We start from the raw sequence: 25,293 nt of genomic DNA, 5'->3' as shown, positions 1-25,293 counted from the left end.
AAAATAAATAAATAATTAAAAAAATACATAGGTTTCAGGTGTACAATTCTACACTACATTATCTGTGTTCACCACCCAATGTCAAGACCCTTCCATCACCATTTATGCCTTCTTTACCCTCTTCTACCTCCTAACCCCCCTTTCCCTCTGGTAATCGCCACACTGCTGTCTGTGTCTCTGAGTGTCTTCTCTTTGCTTAATCCCTTTATCTTTTTCACCCACCAACCACTCTCTCTTCTAACAGCTGTCATTCTGTTCTTTCTTACATATGAGTCTGTTTCTACTTTGCTAGTTTATGTTGTTCATTAGATTCCACATATGAGTGAAATCATATGGTACTCGTCTTTCTCTGACTGGCTTATTTCACTTACCATAATGCTCTCCAGATCCAACCACACTGTTGCAATAGGCAAGATTTCCTTCTTTTTACAGTTGAATAGTTGAATATCACAATTCTTTTTTTTTTTTTTTTTTTTTTTTTTTTAGTGAGAGGAGGGGAGGCAGAGAGACAGATTCCCACATGCGCCCCAACCCGAAATCCCTCAGCAAACCCACTAGGGGGTGATACTCTGCCTATCTGGGGCCATTGTTCTATTGCTCAACAACCAAGCTATTATTTTAGTGCCTGAGATAGAGGGCACAGAGCCACCTGAGGTCAACTTGCTCAAACCAATCAAGCCATGGCTGCAGGAGGAAAAAAGAGAAGGGGGGATGGAGAAGCAGATGGGTGCTTCTCCTGTGTGCCCTGACTGGGAATCGAACCTGAGACAGCCACACACCAGGCCAGCACTCTACCATTGAGCCAACTGGCCAGAGCCGAATATCACAATTCTGTTGTATTTTTTTTTAATAATTTTCTCCTCTTAATGATATTGTTGATGATGCATTTTTACTGAGGTAAAATTTGCATGCAATGAAATGTCTAGATCTTAAGTGTACAAATGAGTAAGTTTAAAAAAAGAAAATACCCTTGTAGCCACCATCCTCAACAAGATAAAGAATCCCTCTCTTGTTCCTGAAAGTTCCCTATGCCCCTTCCAGCCAATCCCCACCCTTCCAGCCATAATTCTGGTTTCGATCACTGTAGATTCATCTTAAGACTTAATTTCAGTTACCCTTCACTGGACTGGCCTTTCACTTAAAATCCTCTCTCCTTTCGAGACCATGATGATGTAAGTACAGCTGGCCTGACCCATCCAACCTCATCCACCTTCTTGCTCACTCTGCAATTTCTGGAGCTTGCCAAGCCCTTTCAGGCCCAGGGTCTCCCTGCATACTCTTCCCCTCTCTGAAATGCTCCTCTCTACTAACTCCTTTTCCTTATATGGTGGGGCCGGTCCTCTCCATCCTTCAGGTCATAGCTGCAAGTCCTCTACTACAAACTCCCTGACTCCCCTCTTAGTAGGTGTCCGCACCCTCTCCCCCAGTGTTCACGTCCTTTGTCACTTCAATGTCTTCCTTTCCCAGCTGCTCTTACCCGTTTGTGCACTGGCGTACTGGCTGCCTGTCCCTCTAGCCCATGAGCTGCATGCATGCATTCATTCATCCATTCATTCATTCATTCATTCTACATTTATCTACTGAGTACTGGCTCTGTGCTAAACATTGTTCTAGGTGTGGAAATACAGCAGTGGGAAAACCAGAATCTCTGCCCTGCTAGCTTACATTCTCGTAGAGGGAGATAGACCATGAATAAGAAAATAAAGAGCGGTGTGATGAGAACTATAGAACAAGAAAATGGGAGAGAGGGTTCTCAGGACAGCAAGTGTTATTTCATACAAGGCGGTTGGAGTCCTCCCCAGTAAGATGACATACAAGCAGAGACTGAAGGTGGAGAGGGAACAAATCATTTGTGTATATGAAGGGGAGGGTGTTCCAGGCCTCTACAGGTGGGAAATGCCTGGTGTGCTCCAGAAACAAGGAGGCTGGCATAACTGGGTGGGGTGAGCAAGAGCAGTTCTCAGAGTGATGGAAGAGAGGGGCTCTTCCAACAGTGAGCACGGGGTGCTGGAAGGCCACCGAACACACTTTGCTTTTTATTTTGAGTGCAGTGGAGGGATGTCATTGGCAGACCAGTTAGAAACTATTGCAATAATCCAGTGAGGGGTGACAGCGGCTCAGGCAGTTGGAGCAGAGGTGCTCAGTAGTGATCATACTCTAAACATGTCTTGAAAGGTCAAACCAATAGGTTTACTCATGGATATAATGTGTAATGTTAGAGAAAGGAGGTAAATCAAGGGTGAGCCAGGAGGGGTTGGTTGGACTGGGACTGGGGTAGATTAGTTCACTTTTGGACAGGCTTAATTCAGGATGTCTGTTAGAAGTCCACATGACCCCACTCCTGGGCAGACTGGATATGTGCGTAGACTTCGAGAGCTAGAACTGGAATGGAAGGCATGTATTTGGGGGTTGACAGTGCATGGATACTACTTAAGTATATGAGAGTGTGGGAGACATCCAGGAAGGTGGGGCTGTGTCTATTTTGCTCACCACCCTATATCCAGTACCTAAAACACTCAAACATGTGATATGTAAATGATCCAAGCAACAACCCATCTAGTTTCTTTTCTGCAAGTTGCTTTCCTAAACTATGGTCCATTCACCTTCAAACCACATCCACAAACAGCTCTTAAAAAATGTCACTACGTGACAGAAACCAAAAGACCAAGGTGACCTTATCTATTTTCTACACACTCAGGTGAATCTTTCATATCTCACTTTGATCTCATCAGAAGCGAAGCCCTTGCTTACCTGCATTCATAATTCATGGGAAGACAGAGGAGGCCATTTAGCACAAAGCCATGGGACCGAGCTGATGCCACCTTCACGGAGGCTGCCCCAAAATTGGGGAGCTGATACCTTAACTCCTATCTCACCGTCAGTGGCAGCCTTCGGCCAGGGAGGAAAGGCCTTCAAGTGTGTATAGTGATGGGAACAGAGAGCCACATCTGTAAAACTCACACTGTAAACAAGTCCCCCGGCTCCCATAACAGTAAACACCTCTGTCACTGAATTCAGAATCACTGAAACGTGACTGTCAATGTGTCCACACTTCGCTGCTAATGCCTTGTTTACTCTTCATTATTAAAACCTTCTAACTGCAGCTGTCTCTCATTAATGCCCAGGTCTGCAGCAAGTCAGTTTCTGTGGGGTTGCTTTAGGGTTTCAAAGACATCCATAGGTCTCCAATGCAGAACACTGAAGACGCTTTGGGTTACAGTTTGAAAGTGTGAAGGATGAAGAGAAGAAAGCAGGGATGATAGAGAGGTGCTGTTTACAACACACTCCCAAGAACATGGGCATGGATTTACCGGAAGCTGGTGAGGTTGGGACTCCCTTCCCTGCAATCCCTTCCTAGAGTTACCAGCGTGGAGGGAAGCCTGCCTCCAGTCAGTCCTCAGCCTCCCAACAGCTCCCTTGCTCTTGGCTAACTAATCATCTCTTTACACGCCACATGCCAGCAGGCTAGGGGAGAGAGTCCTGCAGTGTGACGAAGGTTTACTGGAACAAACAGAGAAAAGTTTTCATGTCCCGAAAGCTCACCCTGCTGGTCCGCTCCGCTTTATTGCAGATCACTATTTTTGACTCCCACCTGGCTTTACTCCTGTTTTGAACAAGATGTGAAAACATCAGATCATGTTCCATGCTCACACATTTTGGGACTGTCCCTTAGGCCCCCAGCACCTCCTTTCCTCTGCTTTACCAACTTCTACATTGAGTTCTGTACTCGCCCCAGATGTCTTCTAGCCGACACGGTATTTTTCTGGTCTCAGAGCCAGCTCTATCAATGGGCTGGGTGACCTAGGTTGAAAGAGTTATTCGCCCTACTTCGCAGTTTTGCCACCTGTACGGGGGATGGAAAAATCTTAACCCCATAAAGTGCCTGTCAGTGGAGAACGGCAGGAAGTGTAGAGGGCTTCGTGAGCATTGCGTCCAGCAGCCGCGAGGAGGGTCTGTTTTGTTAGCCATGACTACTGTCTTCTCCGGTACAATGTGAACCATGTGCTTCCAGACCAGCAAGTTGTATGGAGAAGCCAGCACCTCCTGCGATGTCCCCAATGTGCCACACTCCTTTCCTCCTAGTCTGGACACCCTGAAACCCTGTTTACTTCCTTTTTCCAGGTGAATAAAATATTCAGAAGATTAAATTTATCCATGTAAATGAATCACAGGACAGTAGGATGGGCGTTTTGTTCAGGAAGATTTGCATATTTTTTGTAGACTCTGTTGTACCCTGGATGGGCAGGGCACCTCGGCTCTGACAGTAGTTGGGGAGACAGAATTGGTGTGTGCATGTGTGGCGGGAGCAGGGGGTGGTGTTGGAGAGAAAAAAACCCCAAAAGCACCATTCCAACTAGTCTTATTAGTTCTAAAAAAATCAGCATGACCCTCTCTACCACTCTCACCATCTCCCCTACACTCCCCCCACCACCACCAGGAACAGCACAGCAGAGCAGGGGGCACCTTGTAGTGCAGGTCATTGTCCCCTCACCGGCCCATCTACCTGTGGGCCTCTGCTCAGCCACCAACAAGGAGGTAGTGGCTGCCACACTCCGCACAGGAGACTGCGTGGACCCTGACATTCAGCTCAGTTCGGCTCTGTCTTTATCAGCCTTCTGAGTCTCCCTCTTTCCCTCCATGCTTTTGGTAACGGGGTAAAAAGTTTTGGTGTTATCCTAAACCCAATAGTGAACTTAATGAAAAATGACTTGGGGACTATGGCCTTCCACACAGCACACTGAAATACGCCCCAGAGCAAGGTTTTGCTGGTTCCTGTCTGACCGGCAATGAGCTACGCTTCATCCTGGACAAGAACAGGTAGAGAGGGAAGGGGAAGCAACCATGACCAAAAAAAATAAATAAATAAAATAAAATAAGGGACAGGGTGGAAATCACCACATCAAAGTCATTCCTTTGAGTGACATACATTGGGTCTACAGAAGGCCCATGGAACCGGAACCGTTAGTATTAACACCTCAGCAAGTCGGGCTGCTCCTTAGAACTCAAACCTCCAAGGTCCATTGAAGACACACAGTGTTTCTCCCATGTCAAAATTAAATTAATTAGGTCATACCACATAAACATCAGGTAAACCAGCCCTATTATTTGGACTCGAAAGTTCTGGCACCTTCTATAAAAACACAGTAGGAGGAGAGAGATCTGCATGACAGATGTGCTCTTTTTCATTTTAATTTCATAATTCAACTTTTTCTGGAAGCAGTATTTTTGGGCAAACAAGTGTGTTAGGCTTGCTCGCTTGCTCTTTGCCTGATTGGTGCATGAGCACGGGGCAGCACCATGTGTGTATAGTCTGTGTAAGGCTGCAGGTGCTTGCCCTCAGGGCAGCAGATTGTAGATTGGATTGCCTGCTGCCATTGAGAGGGGCCATTGTTTGCCGGAGAAGGTCCCTCATCCCAGACCTGTGTGCTCATCAGCCCTGAGAGAGGGAAGCGGTTTTCCCTGCCTGCTTGCTCATCTGCCTTTGCGAGACTCTAATAAACGGAATGGCCCACCACTTTCCGGCTCCACAGTTCCTTTACTGTCTGCCTGAATTTGATGCGAATCTGCATGGGCGTGGCCAACGGCCTTACAGGTATGAATTTTGGTTTCTATGTATCTCAGTCATTCTGATCAGTAAAACAGGTATCACCAGAGGACAGATAATGCAGTGGCCCCGCGGGCCATTCCCCGCCACCTAGCAGGCTCACTCAGTGGTTGTGCGGGAGAAGACTACAGAGCAAGGGTTGAAAATAGAAAAGACAGTCTAGCTCTTAGAGAAGTTACTTCACCTCCTTAGGCCTCAGTTTCCTCTTGTGCAAAGTTAGGACATCACAACAGTCTCATCTTCAAACAGACCTGGACTTTAAAGTCGGTCCCAATACCATGATCAATTACAGACAAGTATCCTCCAGTGGTTTCTTTGTGCAGCACCACATGAAAGAGATGAGTGCATTGTATGAAAAACATGCATCTTTAAACTCCGCAAGTCTAGGGCAGTAATTCAAAGCAACAGGGAGTTCACAACCTGAGAGACGGCAGAAGCTGAGATGCAGTGCGGGCTCTGGACCCACAGCTCCCCGCCCCCTCTCCCCCGGGGCACTCCCTTCTGGGTTGAAAGTGGGCAGCCCCGACTCACAGTCTCCCCGTTCTCCCATCCTCACTATCTTCCTCACCCCGACCCCTTTCCTTCTTTGAAGTCCAGCCAGTTAAATTCTTGTTTGAGGTTGCTCAACTAGAATCCACACATCAAAAGGATGTTACAAGAATTAAATGAAATAATGCTTCTGTGACGGCCACGGAGATGCACACTTACACAGCTCTTCAAGAGGGGGCCTGCGGCAAGTTGTGGCCTAAGCTGACGGCCTCCAGCGGCTGTGTCCGCAGGAGCCAATGCACTGTTCGAATTGAGGCCATGCTCTTCCCAGGCGGCCTCTGGCCAACGTGAGCCAGGTGGGAATAAAGGAGCCAGACCACCCTGCCCAGTGAGGAACGAGGACTACCCCACTTTCTATCGACGTGGCCAAGCCTTTCTCGGAACCTCACTGAAACCAGCTCCCTTCCCTTCTGTTCTACGCTCAACTGTGCAGACTGGCATTGTGGTTTGAAGCTCTCTCCACCCACTTCACAGGTAGGTCTCCTTGATTTCTAATTCTGTCTTGTTATCTGCTTCCAGAGGACCCGAGCTGACTGGGCATAGAATGAAGGCTCTGGAGATGTTAAGCCGCTATTGTTACAATAATTACACTTTGATTAAACCGATGACTCCACTGCCAGAAGACATTCCTGATGTACCTGCTCTCACGGTGATCTGCTCTGTGGGTCCTCAGTAAAATCTTAGGCTTTACCTGGGCTGTATCAACCTCTCTGCCCCTGTGGTGCCATTCCTAGCAGATCCCTCCTGCTTTCTCTACTGCTTCATTGAGCAGAGAGAATTTCAAAGCCCCTGGAGGATTTGGTCAAAACATTGAAAATTTCAGAGTTAGCTGGGAAAAGGGGCTCTGCAGCCCTTCATCTTAGCAAGAACAAACACCTGGGTCCTAGGAGACTTAGAACAAGCAGCAGTAAAAGCCACATTCATTAAATGGAGCTTTTCCTGAGACAGTTCTGTGTGAAGTCACTATGGTCCAGCTAGTATGCATCTTACTGGTGCACATGGGGCATTGATAGTCCTTGGGGCAGAGAGGAATGATGGTCAAGGCAGGAAGGGAAAGTCAGAATGGTCTACAGAAACACCCATCGGTCTGCAGCCCTACAACATGCCCATTACTGCACATGAAACACTTTTCAGTGACAGGCCCCATAAATATTTTTGAGAACCCTGTTATGATGACAACCATAAATTGTGTTCCCCTGAGATCTGGGAGGCTGGTTCCAGTTCAGCGACCACGGACTTCGCACAAAAGCTATCAACGAGATGGTAACGGCTGTGATAAAGGTGTTATTGATGTTCTGTTTATTGCAGCAAAGAAGCAACTGACAATCAGCAGCAATTAAGTACTTAATAAAACTGCTTTGGCGATGCCGCTGAAAGACCGTCATTGGTGGTGCAGGGGAGTCTGCAATCAATCCCAGTGAAGCCTGTGACTGTGTTCTTTTCTGAAAGATCATCTTTTGTCAAAGTTAGAACTAGAAGACATTTGGCCCATCTGAAGGAAGGAAATCCAACTTTGATCGGAATACTCAAATAAAAGCCATGAGGATGGGGATCACCTAAGGAGACCCTGGCACCCTTAGAAGTCAAGGCCAAGGTGGGGGAGCAGGGAGAGGAGGTGAACCCTAGAGGTGGCTACAGGTTTCACTCATTTCACAAAGCCAACAGCGACTGGGTCTCAGCAGTGTTCTAACTGTATTTGTGTGTTGTTAATAAATTAACTTAAAAAAACAAAAGGCCATTCCCATATCAATCACAAACCCACAGCAGCCATGTTTGAGGAGGGAAAAATGATATCAAATACTAGGAAAAACAAGTGGCCCAGAAAGGTGGTTCTGCAACATGGCAATAATATCTGTCTTCGTTGTTTTGGCCAGTGGCACCGAAGCCAAGAGAAACTATTTTATTTTGTGGGTGGAGGTGCTGTGGTTCACCAGAGTCCATCAGGAAAAAGTGCAGAAACGGTCTAAGGAAAGTGTTTTTGTTTTGGCAACCTGAAGAGCCCCCACCTGACTGTGTTTTCCTCCTTTGTTTCTCTCTTTGTGTATTTGTCTTTTAATTTTCCCCTCTCATTTCTTTCTTTCTCTTCTCTCTTTCTCATCCCTTTTTCTGCTTTGCCCCATATCCACGCAATGTTAATTTCCCTCTTCCTGCCTCTCTCTCTTCTTCTTAAATAGAACCTGAGAAGATGTCTTGTTTTATTTATTCGATATGATATATTACTTGGTCTTCATTAAATGGTTGAATGGATTACATACAACCTTCTCTCCATTCCAAAAAACAATCCTCCTGAATTAAGTGTCCATTGACATGGTGCTTCTTGATTGACTTTTATTTTACCAGCTTACTGGTTTTCCCAGTTAATAAAAAGCTGCTGTACCTCCAAAAGTTTAAAACTGGAAAAGTTGCTAAGTCACGGTCTAAGAAGAAAATGAAGGATCCGAGCCTAAAAACTGCCCAAGGTCACCCACTTTCTCCCCACATTCTTCTCACTTTCCCCCTCTCCTGCCACCACTCAACACAGAGATGGCAGCCAGGGCTGTTTCTCAGCCTCTGGCCTGCGTGGGGCTCTGTCTGGCTATAGTTACAGAGCTCTGTGGAAAGGGCATGCTCTCGAGACCTCTCAGCACTGCATGTTGGGATGGGCCCTCAGAAGTTAAAACCGCCCAGGAAGATCAGCCGCTCAGCCCACGGTCTCCTCAGAATGAAGTTGTGCATTGAGACAGGACTCACAAATCTGATTACCAGACAGGAAAGTGTGTGTGTGTGTGTGTGTGTGTGTATTTCTTTTAGATTTATTCATTTTGAAAGAGAGGGAGGGAGAGAGAGAGAGAGAGAGAGAAAGAGAGAAGGGGGGAGGAGCAGGAAGTATCACCTCCCATATGTACCTTGACCAGGCAAGCCCAGCATTTCGAACTGGCAACTTCAGTGTTCCAGGTCAACTCTTTATCCACTGTACCACCAAAGGTCAGGATATATATATATTTACTGAGAGAGAGAGAGAGACAGACAGACTGACAGGAAGGAAGGGAGATGAGAAGCATCAGTTTTCTGTTGCAGCACCTTAGTTGTTCATTGATTGCTTTCTCATAGGTGCCTTGATGGGGGGGAGGGGGCTCCAGCAGAGTGAGTGACCCCTTGCTTACGCCAGTGACCTTGTGCTTCATGCCAACGACCTTTGGGCTCAAGCCAGAGACCATAGGGTCATGTCTATGATCCTATGCTCAAGCAGGTGACCTCAGGGTTTCAAACCTGGGTCCTCAGCAGCCCAGGCCAATACTCTATCCACTGCGCCACTGTTGGTCAGGCAGAAAGTACCTGTATATTTTTAAAAATCCCCTTCTCCCTGCTAAAGAGACATTTGCATCATTTATTCAAAGCTTGTGAATGGGGTGCTCCTCAGTGTACAAGGCAGTGTGTTCCCCTCACCTCAATAATTACTGGGTACCCCAGCTCTTCCTTCATCTACATGGCCCAGATCAGATTCTCAGAAATCCATGGGGCTCCTGTCTGCCTCTGGACCTTGGAAACCAACACGCATCAAATGGAGCCTTTATAACAAACCCTGTCCCCCTCCCTTCTTCAGGTGATAAGACATTCTTGATTGTCTGGGAAGTCACAGCCCGATCAATACCCCAGAGAGTCCCATCACTTCTGGTGGGGAGCAGTGTGTACCTGTTGGCTTGTTCTGTAATTAGGTTCGAGGACCTCCTCCTTGACCTCTTCCTCCAGTTCTGAGAACTCTGTTTCCTCTTCCTCCTCCCCACTCTCTTCAGAACAGGAATCAAACTTATCAGCATAATACTCCTCAGCTGTAAGTGGGTCTTCCGGGATCCCTGAAACAAAGAATAAACAACAATCATGTCCCACCAGTCATTAAAATTATAATGAGGCTCGGATTCCCCGTGCTTTCCCCTCGAGCTGCGTTGTGTTTGTACTGACACAGCTTCCGAGGGAGGGAGAGCTGAATCTTAGATTCTGAAAGTATCTGGCTGAAAGTAACAAACACTCAGCAAAATAAAACCAGTAGAGGGAAAAAGAAGTGACCCTATTTCAACCAAATTTTTTTTTTCTTTTTTCAACCACGTTTTTAAGATGGAAGAATAAAACCATTAAAAAGAAGAAAAGGGCCCTGGCCGGTTGGCTCAGCAGTAGAGCGTCGGCCTGGCGTGTGGGGGACCCGGGTTCGATTCCCGGCCAGGACACATAGGAGAAGCGCCCATTTGCTTCTCCACCCCCCCCTCCTTCCTCTCTGTCTCTCTCTTCCCCTCCCGCAGCCAAGGCTCCATTGGAGCAAAGATGGCCGGGGCGCTGGGGATGGCTCCTTGGCCTCTGCCCCAGGCGCTGGAGTGGCTCTGGTTGAGGCAGAGCGACGCCTCGGAGGGGCAGAGCATCACCCCCTGGTGGGCAGAGCGTGGCCCCCTGGTGGGCGTGCCAGGTGGATCCCGGTGGGGCCCCGTTTCCAGCTTCAGAAAAATACAAAAAAAAAAAAAAGAAGAAGAAGAAAAGATTTCCTTTAACATCTTTAAGCATGGGTCCTTGTCACAAATGAGGTGATTTCAGAGAAACAGCAGGATGAGACGCGCCTGAGCTCAGGACCCTATTACTCCCCCACATAAAGTGTTTGCAGAGGTAGTTATGGTGGAAGCACTTCCGCTCTCTTCCCAGGAATTTATTTTCTAAAGGAAATTTAAGTGGTGAGACCAGGCAAGATGGACAGGATGTACAGCAAAGGCATGCTAGTGTCATGGTATATATATAAAAAAAAAAAACAAAAACAAAAAAACCTTCCAAACCTGTAAGAATTTTTGCGAGTTTGAGACAAACTGTCGACAACTGAGGGGAAGCAGAGCCTCAACAGATTGAGAAAGTGCTCCCGGGAAATGGCGGTTTCATCACTTATTTTATAGATACGTTAGAACCATGTATAAATGAGGGGAAGATGGAAGGGGGTTACATGAAATCGATTGGTGATAGATCAGGGAGGTGGGAGAAGGCAAAGTGGGAGTGAGAATCTCTAGGATTAGATAAGAAGTAAAAATATAAATGCTGCAACTTTTATTTATTTTTAATTTCTTCATTTTAGAGAGGAGAGTGAGTGAGAGTGAGAGAGAGAGAGAGAGAGAGAAAGAGAAAGAGAAAGAGAAAGGGGGGAGGAGCAGGGAGCATCAACTCCCATATGTGCCTTGACCGGACAAGTATAGGGTTTCGAACCTGCGACCTCAGCGTTCCAGGTTGATGCTTTATCCACTGCAGACCGAAACTTCTTTTATATAGGAAGGCATATGCTAGGTAAATTAATTAACATGATAATAATAACAATGAAGGGGTTTGTTGGTTCCTGCTCTGGTGGGACGTCTGCCAGGAGGGGGCATAAAAAGAAATCCACCTTTACATTTCAAAGGCATGCTATCATGTACGTTATTGTAGATGCAAAGGGCATCAGGCTTCAAAGCAAGCACTGACCTTTGTTCAGATACTGAATAACTCCCTTGACTACCCACCATACACTGCTTTTAATTAAAAACTTTCGATTTCAGACCATCCTGTGTGCTTACTTTAGGTCCCTGAGTCTGCAAGGCCACCATGCAGGCCTTTCTGAGCTGGTCAGGTTCAGTGTGTGGCCCCTTTTCCATCCACACTGGCAAGCTGAGGAAAACATTAAGATTTTTTTCTAACAAGCTATGAAGGCTTTTGAGATGATGTTTACTCACAGGCCCTACTTACTCACATGCACACAGGGCACTTATTTAAAAAAGAAAAAAGAAAAAGGCAGAAAAGATCACCCATTAAACTGAAGCCAAGAAGTGGCTACCTACACTATTTAGTGTAACATTACTAAGAACACAGCTGGTGCTTATAATGGTCTTCGACCAAGAAAGACCAAGAATAGATCACAAAAAGCACAGTAATATCAATTCACTTTGCTGATGGGGGGCTAGAAATAGAGAAATATTCTTGGAAACAGGAGGAAATTACATACTGACACCCTAGCATAGTGCTCAGCAAACCGCGGCTTGTGAGTCACACGCGGCTCTTTGGCCCCTCGAGTGTGGCTCTTCCACAAAATACCTAATGATTAGCAAAGGCCAGCTTAGGAGCACCCTAATTAAGTTAATAACAGTGTACCTACCTATATAGTTTAAGTTTAAAAAATTTGGCTCTCAGAAGAAATTTCAATCGTTGTACTGTTGATATTTGACTCTGTTGACTAATAAGTTTGCCGACCACTGCCTAGCACATTAAAACTATCGGCATTTTAGGCTTTACACCATACTCTGATTTATAAATATAATTCTTCCTCTAAATTCTAGCACACAGCACTGTTTTTCATCCTGTTGCTACCAACTTTTGTCTACTGGGAAAAATATGGAATTTGAGATCACAGACTCAAGGGATGAATCTAGTTCTACCACTCCTTAAGTTTTTTTTTTAATTTAATAATTTTAGAGAAGCTAGAGAGAGAAAGAGAGAGAGAGAGAGAAGGAGGGGAGGAGCAGGAAGCATCAACTCCCATACACATCTTGACCAGCCAAGTACAGGGTTTCGAACCAGTGACCTCAGCATTCCAGGTCAAAACTTTACCCACTGCGCCACCACGGGTCAGGCTACCTTTACCACTTCTTAGATCAGGGGTCCCCAAATTTTTACACAGGGGGCCAGTTCACTGTCCCTCAGACCATTGGAGGGCTGGACTATAAAAAAAAACTATGAACAAATCCCTAGGCACACTGCACATATCTTATTTTAAAGTAAAAAAACAAAATGGGAACAAATACAATATTTAAAATAAAGAACAAGTAAATTTAAATCAACAAACTGACCAGTATTTCAATGGGAACTATGGGCCTGCTTTTGGCTAATGAGATGGTCAATGTGCTCCTCTCACTGACCACCAATGAAAGAGGTGCCCCTTCCGGAAGTGCGGCGGGGTCCAGATAAATGGCCTCAGGGGGCTGCATGCAGCCCATGGGCCATAGTAGGGGACCCCTGTCTTAGATGAGAACCTGGACAAGGGATCTGAACTTACTAAGTTTCAATTTCACCAGTAAAACTGACATAAGCCTACTCTATCAGAGGAGTGATGAAGATTCAATCATATGGTTCATATGAAAGCATCTGTATGTAAGGAAATCTTACACACATGTTCACTTAATTTCCACATCTGTAAAAATGGACTTTTAATGAACTTATCCCAGAATCCTCTGAAATCAATGTCTGTAAAATTCCCCGGCAATGAAATACTTTAAAATCTTTGCTATCTACAGTTTCCCGTAAAACATGAAGCAGTACTGTGGAAACAAAAGTAGTTGGCTCAAAAGACAAAAATTACATATATTCGAAACTGCCTTTGCCAATTCCTTAGGAAGGAGCATGTTGTACATCTCATGGTTCCTCTTGGTAACACAAACCCAGACTGTTTTCCCTACAGATCACCGATTTTCAGTTAAGCACCAGATGAAATAGATGGTTTGTATTTGGGGCAATGCTTTGTAACACTCTTTATTTGACTCACACGCAATGACACAAAGATCACAGCAAGAAAAATATATGAAAACTAAAATCTACCAAGAAGTCACTTTAGGTCTTCGGTTTTTGCAGCGGGCTGGATCATACAACTCTAAACACAGACGCACCTTTCTCTGGCTAGTATGTAGATCCTCCCCCAGCCACCTGGCCCTTTCTTTCCCTCCCTTACCAAAGATCCCCTCCCAGGAAGGCACAGAAGGAAAGAAAGGTCAGGGAGAAAGTGCCTTCCCAGCATGGTGCCTAAGTCAAAGTCATGAAACAAACTGGGAGGAATCCGTCCCCAGTTTCCCTTAAGTACCATGAACTAGGTGCAGCTCAGAAAAGGGCTCCTATTCCACGGGAAGAGTCAAAAGAAATGTAAGTCTGATCAAACTGTGTCCATCAAGCCAGTGGTCACCAACCCCCGGGCCGCGGACCGGTACCGGTTCATGGGCCATTTGGTACCGGTCCGCAGAGAAAGAATAAATAACTTACATTATTTCTGTTTTATTTATATTTAAGTCTAAACGATGTTTTATTTTTTTTAAATGACCAGATTCCCTCTGTTACATCCGTCTAAGACTCTCTTGATGCTTGTCTCATAAGTTCAACAATTATATTTAAAAATACCACAGTTCGCCTGACCAGGCAGTGGCGCAGTGGATAGAGCGTCGGACTGGGATGCGGAGGACCCAGGTCCCAGACCCCGAGGTCGCCAGCTTGAGTGCGGGCTCATCTGGTTTGAGCAAAGCTCACCAGCTTGGACTCAAGGTCGCTGGCTTGAGCAAGGGGTTACTTGGTCTGCTGTAGCCCCATGGTCAGGGCACATATGAGAAAGCAATCAATGAACAACTAAGGTGTTGCAATGAAAACCTGATTGATGCTTCTCATCTCTCTCTGTTCCTGTCTGTCTGTCCCTGTCTGTCCCTGTCTGTCCCTCTCTCTGACTCTGAAAAAAAAATTTTTTTTAAATACCACAGTTTTTATGCTGGTCGCATAATTTTATTTTGTGCATTTATCTATCCCACCTTCAAGGCTGGTCCGTGAAAATATTTTCTGACATTAAACTGGTCCGTAATCCAAAAAAGGTTGGGGACCACTGCATCAAGCAGTGTGTTTCTGTATGCAGGCCCATTTGGAAGCCTTTTACAGCTAAGGCCCGTTTCCCTATCACTGGGGGAAAGACGGCCTGTGATGAATAGCTTTAATTTCATCGCACCCTGAAGTCGGCCTCCTAACAGAGGCACTGGAGTAGCATTCCAGATCTCCGCTCTCAGGGTGGGCAGTGACGTGGCGCATCTGTGGAGTAACCCAATAATGGCTGCCTGAACTTGGACACGGTTATTGCAAATCCACGCTGGAGAAAAAGAGAAGCAATCACCCTGTTCTGGGAAAGGGGTGTGCTTTGTCACAACCTTCAATTAAGACCCTGTTGGTCAAATAAGTTTGTAAATATGATATATAGGTTTGCTCGCTTATAGTTTGCATTGGGTGTGGGGGACAGGCTGTAGGCAGGCAGGGTGGTTACAGCCTAAGGCTTAGTTTTAAGACTAAACTTTTCCCCACACCCTTGACTGATTGCATGATGTAGGGTGGTGCATTCTCATGAGGAATCCCATTATGCCTCAGGTAAGTGACTTTGTATCAGAAACTTTCTTGTTTGTATATTGGATTAAAGGTTTTGATTTCTACACTATAAAATGGGGCAGGCAGACCGGGAGCTCACTCTCTCTCGGTTCCTGAGATTAGCATTAGAGAGGAGAGCAGAGGACAAGCAGCCAAGATGGTGGAGTGCTGAGGGAGAAGCCAGTTTGTGCAGAGTCTGTGCAGAGAGAAGGAGATGGGGAACAGAGGTGAATAAGGCTGGTGAGCTAGAAACCTTTGATTCTAGGAAACTCGGATGAGTCAGTGGCTTTGGGAGCCCAGAATGGAAAGGGATGTGTTTTCCCACTGTGTATATTTCTCACCCACCGGGTGCGAGCTAGGATAAAGATGATGGCCCACCAGTTCTTGGCTCTGTTGTTTCATTACCATCTGTCCGAATCAAATGCAAACCTGCATGGGCCAGGTGGCTGTGATGGTGGCCGTGGCTATTGGCTTTACAGACCCAAATTAATATTTTCCTATAAGACTCAAGTGAGCATTGGGGTCCCCTACAGGGCTTGTAAAACTCAGAGATGTTTATTCAGGAGGTCTGGGATGAGGCCTGGAAATGTGCATTTGTAATAGCTTCCCAGGGGTGGTAGGGCTGCTGGTCCAGGGGGACCACTTTGAAAACCACTGCTCTATGATGGGACTAGTTCAAATAAAAGTACTATTATATACTTGTAAGGCTTGTGTCTGGCACTGTGGCCATGCAGGTTCACACTGGATTCAGGCAGACAGTAAAGGAATTGTGGAGCCAAAAAATGGTGGGCCATTCCATTTCTTAGAGTCTCGTAAAGGTCAACAAGCAAACAACAGGGAAAATGGCTTCCCTTTCTCAGGGCTCCCAAGCCCTGACCCCCTCTCTGGTTCTACAACCTGGACCCCATCTCTGGACTCCCCTTTTGGACTCACAGGCCTCCACCAACCTCAGCAGGGCACCCAAACCCCTCAGCCCAGGTGGAACTACCTCTTCTCTAGCAAACAACTCCCCCCCCCCCCCATGGAGGCAGGCAGTCTACAATTTGCAATCTGCCGCCCTGAGGGCAAGCACCCACAGCCTTCCCTACAGGGCGCTGCTCCAATACAAGCCAGCAAACCTAAAGACACTTGTTACAAACTTATTTGTCCAACAATACTGTATAGAAGCACCATAATAAAATATGTAAAACTCTATAATATCTCTACATCTTACAACCTGTGTATATTAGACCAAAAAAAAAAAAAATAAAAGAAATAAACTTTACTTGAGAAGAGTTCTAATTGTGCCATTAGCTGTCTTGGCCATTTACAATCTCTCTGGAGATTTAGAGGACTATTTCCATTTTATTGATCAGGAAGAACAAAGTTGTGAGTAAGTAGGCTACAGTTACACTTTACAGTTTGTAAAAGCATATTTACACTTATTATTCTATTTGATCATTGCGACAATTATTCCAGTTTTTATGTCATTTTTCAGGTAATGAAAGTGAGACTCAGAAAGAACCAACCAAAGGTCACATAGCTGCCTGCATGGTGAACACTAGACTAGAATGCAAATGACCTGCCTCCTATCATTTTTTTCTGCTGAATTAGTGCTATTTTATGATTAGCTAGAGATTTTCACCTTTGCTAGTAAAACCATGTCATAGATAAAATCCGTGACTGTCTTCCCAGTAACTCTGAAGGATGTTGGACATGGAATAGATTTTTGATTTATGAGATACAAAAACTGACCATTAGTCATCCTGGTAAATTGGTGTGCAGGGAGCTGGGGCCCTGAACGCCAGGGGCACTCACTCACATTCAGTCAAGTATCCCTGTCCTCGACCTCAGATGACCTGTGTGTGCCATGAGGATCCCCCGGAGGGCTCGTTAGAACACAGAACACTTGCCCCATGCCCAGTGTTTCAGATTCAGGAGGACTGGGGCGGGGCCGGAGATCCCACATTTCCTAAGAATGCTGCTAGTATGACACTGTGAGAACCACCGCTCTATCTTACAGGACCTTCACGCAGAAAATGACGTGCCAGCGTAACTGTTTAATGAGAAATTCCCCAGTACTTATCCATTATTGCATCAGCTTTTAAACTTTTTAATGCTCAGAAAATGCATTAAAAAGTTTTAAAAAGAAAAAGAAAAACAAAATGAGCCAATATAATGAGAACTTTGCCTAAAGGGAAAATGAAGTAACTTTAAGAAAAATCATTAATACATATAAATTTCATTTATTAGAATCTCTTCTAAAGGGGGGGGGTATTCTAACTGCAGAGAAGATTTTATAACAAGAAAATGGTCTGCAGAACTTTCTTATTTCATTATTTGAAATCCCTTTATAAGCAACCATAGGGAGATAGCTAGATAATGATACAATGGCTACTCAGCTGCCATCCTGAGAACAGTGCAGGCCCACAGGAGGAAGAAGGCCTTGAAACAGAACATTCTCAGCCCCCACTGCGAGGTTGTAGTTAATTTGCTTGCTATTCTCTCTTAACGGCTTCCTGGCCTTTTGAAATGTAGCAAAATGTTTACCTTTGCAGGAATGTCAGGAGGAAAAGCTTACACTGGGGAGGCACCTGACAATTAGGGGAGTTTAAATCACAATAGCTGTTTATAAAAACCTAGTCACAGGATTGACTGTGTTAAGTTAAAGCCTGTACATTAATTAGAAACTTAGTTCACAAATCCTAAATCTTTACTTTGTATCCTAAGGAAAAACAGAGTCTGTGTGAGAAATTTCACGGTAATTCCCAGAGGGGCCAGGACCCAGCTGTTCCTGGGAGACACCTAACGCAGGCTGTCTGGGAGGTTTACCAAGGACACCAGATAGGACTGTGCTGATTAGGCCTGTGCTACATCAGAAAAAACTTACAGCCTGACCTGGCGGTGGTGCAATGGATAGAGCATTGGACTGGGACATGGAGAACCCAGGTTCGAAACCCCAAGTTTGCCGGCTTGAGCATGGGCTCACCACTTGAGTGCAGGGTCGCTGACTTGAGCATGGGATCATAGACATGACCCCATGGTTGCTGGCTTGAAGCCGAAGGTTGCTGGCTTGAGCAAGAGGTCACTTGCTCTGCTGAGCCACCCCCCCCCCCCCCAGTCAAGGCACATATGAGAAAGCAATCATTGAACAAGTAAGGTGCTACAAGGAAGAATTGATGCTTCTCATCTCTCTGCCTTTATATCTGTCCCTAGCTGTCCTTATTTCTGACTTTCCCTGTCTCAATAAAAAAACAAAAAAACAAAAAACTTGCAGAGAAGGTGTTTCTGCAGCTGAACCACCTACCTCCTACTCATCAAGTCAGTGACCAAGGCCATAAACCAAAATATGCTAATCTGCCCCTAGCCCTGATATCTAATGCTCCTGATATCTAATGCGGGGGTGCAGGCCCTGGCTGGTTGGCTCACCTGCACCCAGGAATTTTTTGTAGTTGTTGTATTTTTCCAAAGTTTTCTAGAAGCAGGGAAGCAGTCAGACAGACTCCCGCATGCACCCGATTGGGATCCACCCAGCATGCCCACCAGGGGGCGATGCTCTGCCCACCCAGGGCATTGCTTCGTTTTGGCTGGAGCCATTCTAGCACCTGAGGTGGAGGCCATGGAGCCGTCCTCAGCACCTGGACCAACTTTGCTCCACTTGGCTGCAGGAGGGGAAGAGAGAGATAGAGAGAAAGAAGAAGGGGAAGGGTAGAGAAGCAGATGGGCGCGTCTCCTGTGTGCCCTGACCAGGAATTGAACCCGGGACTTCCACACACTGAGCCTACACTCTACCGCTGAGCCAACCAGCCAGGGCCTGCACCCCCGCAATTTTATAAATTTTCCTTTTGGAACAGACTAGCTTCGTGTTTTTGGTTTGGCCCACAGTTTCTGCCTTTCAGATAAACATCAGTATATTCATCTAATTTTTCAAATTATGCTGTAATAGTAAAAAAAAAAAAAATAGAATTTTGATACATAGTAAGGTTGCAACTATGAAAAATATGTACAGAAAAAGAGACTGTATCTGTTAGGGTGGTGATATAATCAGTGTCTTATTTCTTCTTTTTTCTCCTGTTTTCATTTTTTTCAATAAAAAGTGTATATTTAAAATTATGACTGTGGAATTCCCAAGGTTGCTTCTTTTTCAACATGATTTGGGTCTTGTGACTTAGCAAAGGTACTCTCAATTCCAATTCATAGCTAAATTTTTGGAGAGTTAACAACCCAAGAGGAATAAATGCTCTTGCTACTCTGTTACTAGCAAAGCGTCTGGCACCAAGCCAGCTGCCTTGGTAAAACCATGGTTCACAGAGTCTAAAGCAGGGGTAGTCAACCTTTTCATACCTACCACCCACGTTTGTATCTCTGTTAGTAGTAAAATTTTCTAACCGCCCACCGGTTCCACAGTAATGGTGATTTATAAAGTATGGAAGTAACTTTACTTTATAAAATTTATAAAGCAGAGTTACAGCAAGTTAAAGCATATAATAATAATTACTTACCAAGTATTTTATGTCGGATTTTTGCTATGTTTGGCAGAATAAATCTTTATAAAACAACTTACTACAGTTAAATCTATCTTTTTATTTATACTTTGGTTGCTCTGCTACCGCCCATGAAAGCTGGAATGCCCACTAGTGGGCAGTAGGGACCAGGTTGACTACAACTGGTCTAAAGGAATCCAGCTGTAGTTGTATCTTTCTTCCCAGGGTTCCTTCTGTGGTACTTCTTCTAAAATGTACAGCGATCACGCCATTGCATCTCGGCACTAAGAGAACTCAGCAATAATACTGAAACCCCTTCTCCTCTGGTTGTCTTATCCAGGACTTTCATTACACTTGGAACATCAAAAATCAAAGTGAAAGCCAAGTTTACTTTAAAGGAACTTGGTTATGTGAAAGGCATATCTCAGTCTGCATGGCCACCACTCTCCTAAATGACTCTACCCACAGATATGCCTTGAAAATACAGCAGAGTTCAGCTCCACGGTTCTTAGAGCAGCAACGCAACACCTGGAATCTTCTTAGAAATGCAAATTATCAGGCCTCCCAGGTCCTAGTGAATCGGAAACTGGGCTGAGGGCCCAACAATCTGTATTTTAACAAGACTTCCAGGGATCCTGACGCACACTTGTGTTTGAGAACCACTAATTTATCACAATGGCTGGCACTTCATATCTGCTCAAATGAAAATAGTTTCTCCTGCTATCCCCAGGAGAGAGGAAGCCCCTGCAGGGCAGAAGCCACGCCTACCCTGTTTACCATGGTATCTCCAACCTATGACTCACAGTAGATGCTCAGACTTCTTGTTGAATAAATGAATGACTAAATCTCTAAAAGATAAGGACTTTCAAAGTACCACACAGTAGTATCTTAGGTAAAGAATTTCCTAATGGTTTTCTGGGTGTGTGTATGGGGGGGGGGGCAAGAGAAAGGAGGAGATAGAAAATTTCTTTCCCTAGGAATCCTGCTCTTTCCCTTTTTTCTCATATACTTTGAACTTGTATTTCAAATGGAGCCATCACTTTGAACAGCACAAAGTCTTCTTCATACTAAGGTTTCCAGCTCTATCCCACAGGCCCACCAAGTTCAAGGACTCAATCAAGATTACCCAGAATGTGATGACACTCAGTGTTAGACTGTGGCTTTGTCCAGGTGACCCAGACTCTGCTCCAGCTGCACGTCACCCTGGCTGTCTTTCCATATCTCATAATAGTGTCAGAATTGATTAATGCTTGCTGAGCTCAGTGCCCAAGTGACTTGTGATGTGGGAAACCCAACAGACTCATTTGCACTTTTATGACACTTCTCCTGGGAAGTTAACAGTACCTACAAGATTCCTTTAAAAATGATTCTCACTATATCTACCATATGGGGGGGGAATCTCTTTATAAAAAGTCGAAGCTCCTTATTTTAGCTGTGATGGGGCAGTCTGGGTGTGAACTGGGGACCAGAGATAACCTTCTTGATTTTTCCTTCCTTTCCTAGTTTTCTGAAAGAATCAATGGCTTTATTACACTTAGCCAGAAATCACTGAACAAAAGCCATCATAAGAACAAACCAAATTATTGTTAGATCTTTGTTGTGGCCTCCCCAAAGACTGTGTTCTCTCTCCCATCACAAATTGGGATCAACAGTGTTCAGAATGACAATAGCTTTTATTACACTGACAAGGCAGGTCTCAGAAGTTCTTATTTTTCTAAAAATGGCATGTGTGCATATGAAGACTGCCCTAATTAATTTTAAAAAAACATTTTTTTTTTACAGAGACAGAGAGAGAGAGAGAGTCAGAGAGAAGGAGAGATAGGGACAGACAGACAGGAAGGGAGAGAGATGAAAAGTATCAATTCTTCGTTGCAGCTTCTTAGTTTTTCATTAATTGCTTCCTCATATGTGCCTTGACTCAGGGGGCCACAGCAGAATAAGTGACCCCTTGTTCAAGCCAGCAACCTTGGGCTTTAAGCCAGCGACCTTTGGGCTCAAGCCAGAGACCATGGGTCATGTCTATGAACCCACACTCAAGCCAGAGACCCCGTGCTCAAGTTGGACGTGCCTGCGCTCAAGCTGGCAACCTCGTGGTTTCAAAACTGGGTCCTCTACATCCCAGTTCAACTCTCTATCCACTACACCATCACCTGGTCAGGCAATAAAAACATTTTTAATAAAGACCTCATCTTCTCATATGTAGAGAGAACCTGTGATTAATATTCTCAAAACAACAGAGTTCCAAGACAAAGCCTTCAGAAGACAGATGTAAACATGGTCGATGCTGAACTGCCTCAGTTTCCTCATAGGGCTTCCTCATGTGTAAGGTGGGGACAAATTAGGATAAAAATGACAGAAACTGAAGCCCAAGTGAGCTGGTGATGTCTGTTGTTTCTGAGAAAGATCGTCTCCCTCCAGTTGGGGAGACGATATAGAAAAGTGATTAAGAGGATAACCAGGGGCGGGGCAGTGGAAGCTTGTAGAGGAGAGTTAGTGGGGAATAAATGGTGATTGATGGAGACTTGACTTGGGGTGGTGAACACACAATTAATACACTGTATAGATGATATATTGTAGAATTGTACACCTGAAACCTGTATAATTTTGTTAACCAGTATCTCCCCGATAAAGTCAGTAAAAAGAGGAAAAGAGAGTAAAATTGATTTGGAAGATGTGTGATGACAGTTTTTCATATCCATTTTTTTTTAAAACTTAAGTTACAATAACACATCTGCCCTATACTTAGGGATCTGAAACATAAGATATGTAATCATTTAATGCTAAAGATATATTCTTATACCATGAGGCTATAACATGCAAGTTAACAGCTGTTAAGCCAATAAAATAAAACGGCTAAAAGCTATCTTCAAAATGTTATAATAAATACATATTATGTTTTTTTATTTGTTGTTTGTTTGTTTTAAGGAGGATCACCTATAGTATTAGAGCAAGGTTCAAATCTGGCCTCTGTTGCTTACTGGACATGTGATCTTGGACATGCCATTTCAGTTCTCTGGTCATAGTTTTCTCATTTGTAAGTGGGTGTAGTGAACACTGACGTCTCCCTGAAACTTTTTTACCAGACACACTCCAAAACATCCGGGCACACTTGTCCTTCTGCTGCTGTGAATGCTGGTTGCTGTGTTAATCAGCTAGGGCTGCCATGACAAAATGTCACAGACTGGGTGGCTTAAACACCAGCAATTTACTTTCTCACAGTCTGGAGGCTAGAACTTTGATATCAAGGTGTTGACAGGTTTGGTTTCTCCTCGGCTTGCAGGTAAGTGGTTGACCTTCTATGCACTGGTGCCCCTGGTGTCTTTCTGAGTCCTAGTATCTCGTTATAAGGACACCAGTCAGACTGGATCAGGTCCCATCTGACCAGCCTTATCTTACTCTTATTCACCCCCTTTAAAGATCCTACCTCCAAATACAGTCACATTCTGAGGTATTGAGGGTTAGAGCTTCACCAAACAAATTTTAGGGAAACATAACTTAGACCAGAACTGCTAATGAGGCACAAGAGCCTCCTTTTCCAAACAATTGCTCTCAGATCAAAGAATTTCCTTATCAAAAAGGTTATACCCCCCCTCCCCACTATGCAGTCCCGGCTGATGGCTGACTGACTTGAGGTGGAACTAACTCTGGGGAGTCACTCATGCCCCAGAGCTCCTTGTGGGATCGGGCTGGGGCCAGTCTCCAGCTGAGACCACATCCTTGCTCAGTCCCTCCCAGCACCCCATCCTGACTGACCTCCATTCCCCTTCAATTTTAAATTATATCCTTGCTGGGTAAAGCAATCTTGGTTGTAGGTCCTTGCTTTTCATTACTTTGAAGATTGCATGCCAATCTTTTCTGGCCAGAAATGTTTCTGTTGAGAAATATGCTGATAGTCTTATGGGAGTTCCATTGTATGTAACTGTCTTTCTCTGGTTGCTTTTAAATTTTTCTTTGTCTTTTGCCACTTTAATTATGATGCATCTCGGTGTGGGCCTCTTTGGGGTCACAGTGTTTAGGAATATTGCCACTTTTCTGGACTTGTGTGTCTTTTCTTTCCTTTCCTCAGGTTAAGGAAGTTTTCAGTCATTATTTCTTCAAATAGGTTCTCAATTCCATGTTTCTCACTTCTCTTTCTGATAGCCCTATGATGTAGATGTTGTTTACACTTATGTTGTCCCAAAGGTCCCTTAAATGATGTATCCTCTTTTTTTTTTTTTTTTTTTTTTTTCCTGCTGCTTTGATTGGGTGTTTTCTACTACCTTGCCTTCCAAATTGCTGATTCAGTTCTCTGCTTCATCTAACCTACTGTTTATTTTTTCTACTGTATACTTCATTTCAGATATTGTATTCGTTTCTGAGTGGCTCTTTTTTTATGGTTTCTAAGTCCTTTTTCATGCTGTTGTAGTTCTCATAAAGACATCATTATAACCATTTCTTTTTAAACTCTGTATCTGATAAATTGCTTTACTCCATTTCATTTAGCTTTTTTTCTGGAAATTTCTCTTGTTCTTTTATTTGAGGCCTGTTTTTTTGTCTTTCCATTTTGGCTGCCTCTTTGTATTTGTTTCCATATATTAAGTAAATCTTATATGACTCCCAGTCTTGATAGGCTGACATCATGTGGTAGGTGTTCTATGGGACCCAGTGACACAGTCTCCTTCATCACCTGAGCTGGGTGTTTCAGGAATGTCCTTTGTGTGGGTTATGTGGGCTCTCCTGTTATAATTGAGCTTTATTTTTTTGTGACAGAGAGAAAGAGACAGACAGAGAAAGGGACAGAAAGACAGGAAGGGAGAGAGATGAGAAGTATCAATTCTTTGTTGTAGCACCTTAGTTGTTCATCGATTGCTTTCTCATATGTGCCTTGATGTGTGTGTGTGGGCTACAGCAGAGCGAGTGACCCTTTGCTCAAGCCAGCAACCCTGGGTGACCATGGGCTTCAAACCAGTGGCCTTGGGCTCAAGCCAGTGACCATGGGCTCATGTCTATGATCCCACGCTTAAGCCAGTGACCCTGCGCTCAAGCTGGCATCCTCAGGGTTTTGAACCTGGGTCTTCTGCATCCCAGTCTGATGCTCTATCTACTGCACCAATGCCTGGTCAGGTTGTAATTGAATCTTGGTTGCTACTGGCCCATTTGTGAATGTGGTCAACCCTCAGACTGACTGTGAGACTCAACTGAACCACAGTGTATGAGCTGCTGTCCAGGTGATGACCACATGAAGCAGAACTTGCCTTTCTATGTTCTGGTGTCAGCTGAGATCTCCCTTTGATCCTGCTCTGATGTTGTCTGAAGCTGTCCACAGACTGTGTTGGTTCTGGGGCCTCTTGGGAGGGACTCTGGTGCAGGCCAATGTCAGAGGCTGTCTGTGACTGGCCCTGGGTAATTTGTTTGGAGCTACAAAGTGATCCACAGTTTGTGGCTGCCTCTGCTGGGCCTGGGTTTGCTCAGGAAGGACCAAGCTGTGCACCATGGCCAGCTGTTACCAGCACTGGCCACAGCTGAAGTTCCAAGGCACCCTGAGATCTGCCTCCACCTGCCTCT

The 25,293-nt window shown here is 44.8% G+C and overlaps 1 protein-coding gene across 4 annotated transcripts in view; it reads right to left on the bottom strand.

The window, feature by feature from the left end:
• The window catches only part of NEK11 (NIMA related kinase 11), a 275,610-nt gene that overhangs the window by 81,148 nt on the left and 169,169 nt on the right, over nucleotides 1-25,293 (bottom strand). For all 4 annotated transcript variants that reach the window (XM_066245120.1, XM_066245119.1, XM_066245121.1 and 1 more), the window contains one exon: nucleotides 9,827-9,987. In XM_066245120.1, coding sequence (XP_066101217.1) covers nucleotides 9,827-9,987 — 161 coding nt within the window. The remainder of the gene's footprint in view (nucleotides 1-9,826; nucleotides 9,988-25,293) is intronic.

This window comes from Saccopteryx bilineata, chromosome 10 (assembly GCF_036850765.1).
Source record: "Saccopteryx bilineata isolate mSacBil1 chromosome 10, mSacBil1_pri_phased_curated, whole genome shotgun sequence".
In the NCBI taxonomy this organism is placed as follows: Eukaryota; Metazoa; Chordata; class Mammalia; order Chiroptera; family Emballonuridae; genus Saccopteryx; species Saccopteryx bilineata.
The sequence above is the reverse complement of the archived record's forward strand: the minus strand, read 5'-3'. Positions and strand labels throughout refer to the sequence as shown.